Source organism: Myripristis murdjan, chromosome 7, assembly GCF_902150065.1.
Source record: "Myripristis murdjan chromosome 7, fMyrMur1.1, whole genome shotgun sequence".
NCBI classification, from domain to species: Eukaryota; Metazoa; Chordata; class Actinopteri; order Holocentriformes; family Holocentridae; genus Myripristis; species Myripristis murdjan.
Window position 1 is genome coordinate 177501 of NC_043986.1, and position 2500 is coordinate 180000.

The following is a 2500-nucleotide window of genomic DNA, read 5'->3' on the forward strand; positions in this document are numbered from 1 at the left end:
CACCATCACCATCATCATCATTATCATCACCATCATCATCATCATCACCATCACCATCATCATCACCATCATCATCATCACCATCATCATCATCATCACCATCACCATCATCATCACCATCACCATCATCACCATCAGTATCTCTGCCTCATCACAGTGCATGCGTGTGTGTGTCTTTGTGTGAACGTGTGTGTCTGAGTGTGTGCATGTCTTTGTGTGAACGTGTGTGTCTGTGTGTGAGCGTGTGTGTGTGTCTTTGTGTGTGTGTGTCTTTGTGTGAACGTGTGTGTCTGTGTGTGCGTGTGTGTGTGTGTGTGTCTTTGTGTGTGCGTGTGTGTGTGTCTGTGTGATACCTGGTGGTGATTTCTCGTGTGCAGGCTGGAGGGGGGCGGTCCTGGTTTGGGGAGGGGCCTGACTCCTCCCTCTCCTCCTCCTCCTCCTCCTGACAAACACATACAGCAGTGATTTTCATCTGTAAGACTCCTGTCCCACCTGCTGCCCACCTGCTGCCCACCTGCTGCCCACCTGCTGCCCACCTGGATCTCAGTGATGGAGTTTGACCATGTAAACACACAGGAGGAAACGCACTGAGGTGGGACTGTGATTGGATACGGATCAGAACCAGAACCTGACAGGTGCTCCAGGATCTGTTCTACCTGAGTGATGCGTCTAAAGGCTCATTTCCTCTCCTTTAAAGACTAACACTGTCCGTTTCACACCATGTAGCCGCCACGCCCACACACCGCCACGCCCACACGCCGCCACGCCCACACGCTGCCAATTCCAACTGTTCCTGAATGCGGAGAAGTTGCTCTTGACAGTTTAATATGGTAAACATGGCGATGGGACACTCTGCCGGGCTTCGATTACGTCATTATGCACAGAGCTCAGCTCGTAGAGACAGACCGGAGAAACGAGCCAAGCTCATGGTGATCACGTATAGTTTTGAAGAGTCATAAAACCACCAAGCAGACTCATCGAGGAATATGGAGACAATATTTTTCATGAGGAGAGAGAGATTTCTTCTACACCACGGTAAGCAACATGCGGAAATTACATGTTTGTCGGATATCATGTTGGCTATGTACAATATTTGACTTCGGGATGAATGGTGTTCCACATTATCTTATGTCTGAATTGGTTTTGGGCCTGCTGAGGGGACATTCGTGGTACAAAACGGACACGGTCGCGGTCATAGTGGTATGCGTCTGGGGTAGGACAATGGCGCCTGTGCTAGCGCTGCTAGCTTCTATTTGTTGCGGTTATTCTTTTATGGTTTACAGACAGTCAAATAATATTCTCGGTTAACCGAAATAAACCGATTAATGTGAACCGGTGGTCGACCAAGAAAATTTTCCATTTTCGCCATCCCTAGTAGCCATGTGTACAATTACTTTAACTGGGATAGTCTGTTGCAATTTGTGAGGTGTAACAATTATCTTAATTTTCTGCATCTTCACGAAGACCAAATAAAATAAAATACATCAAACTACAGAGTCCATGTTGTCCATGTTGAGAGCGTTGAAGCTGCTTATCGTTTGGTTTCATGCAAAGGTGTTCACCGACACACCTCCCAAACCTGCTTCGGCATTTTACGCTGCATCACTCGAATGCGCTTTGGGAAGCCTCGATAATAATGACGTAGGAATCCTCCGCAGGCTACACCGTCCCAATTCACTAAACTTTTAGCTCCGGTAAACTTGATATCAGCACCTACGTCAGACGCCTCCTGCGTGGGCACCGTGGGCTGCGACCTCGTAGTCATCTAGCCCTTCGACTGAGACAGACCCTGTGTGCGAACAGCAGGTGGAGAGGAGGCCACAGGTAAGACAGGCCAGTAGATATAAAGTGCTAATGTATGTGTGTGTGTGTGTGTGTGTGTGTGTGTGTGTGTGTTTACCGTTGTTGCTGGGCAGTGTGGGGGTGTCACTGGGTTTGGGAGGAGGGTCAAACAAAGAGAGAGAGACAGGAGGGGGGAGGGATGGGGGAGGAAGAGGAGGAGGAGAGGAGGAAGGCTTCGCACTGGAGCTGCCTGCCGAGAGAGGGAGGGAGGGAGAGAGAGAGAGAGAGAGACTTTAACTTATAGCACCCTTTAATAAAAATAATGCCCCACTCACACACACACACTACACCCCTCCCAGTAACAAAGCATCTAAATCCTTTAACCCTCATATGATATAGACCAGCAGTTCTCAAATGGGGGTCCACGCCCCCCCAGTGGTACGCCGGGGTACTGCAGGGAGTACGAGAGATTGTTTTTAAAATGTTAATTTAAAAAATATCAGTCATGCACAATTCCTAAAATAATCAGCCTACACTATAATAAGTTCAGACGAGACCAAACAAATGCAGAAAGTGGATCAGTGGCTCTGACCACAGGAGGCTCAGCTGGTCTGGACCAGCTGGACTGGGAAGATTTCAGAGGGGAACGTCACTGAGAACAGTTGGAGAACCAGAGACACAGAACCAACACAACCAAGACCTGACAACGTCCCATCTG

At 48.6% G+C, this 2500-nt stretch overlaps 1 protein-coding gene across 1 annotated transcript in view; it reads right to left on the reverse strand.

Annotated features, from left to right (window-relative positions):
- irak1 (interleukin-1 receptor-associated kinase 1) overlaps positions 1–2500 on the reverse strand; it is a 17273-nt gene that overhangs the window by 10247 nt on the left and 4526 nt on the right. The window contains exons 3-4 of the mRNA XM_030056245.1: positions 1901–2032; positions 354–442 (exon numbers count right to left, since the gene is read on the reverse strand). Of these exons, the coding sequence (XP_029912105.1) occupies positions 354–442; positions 1901–2032 (221 nt within the window). The remainder of the gene's footprint in view (positions 1–353; positions 443–1900; positions 2033–2500) is intronic.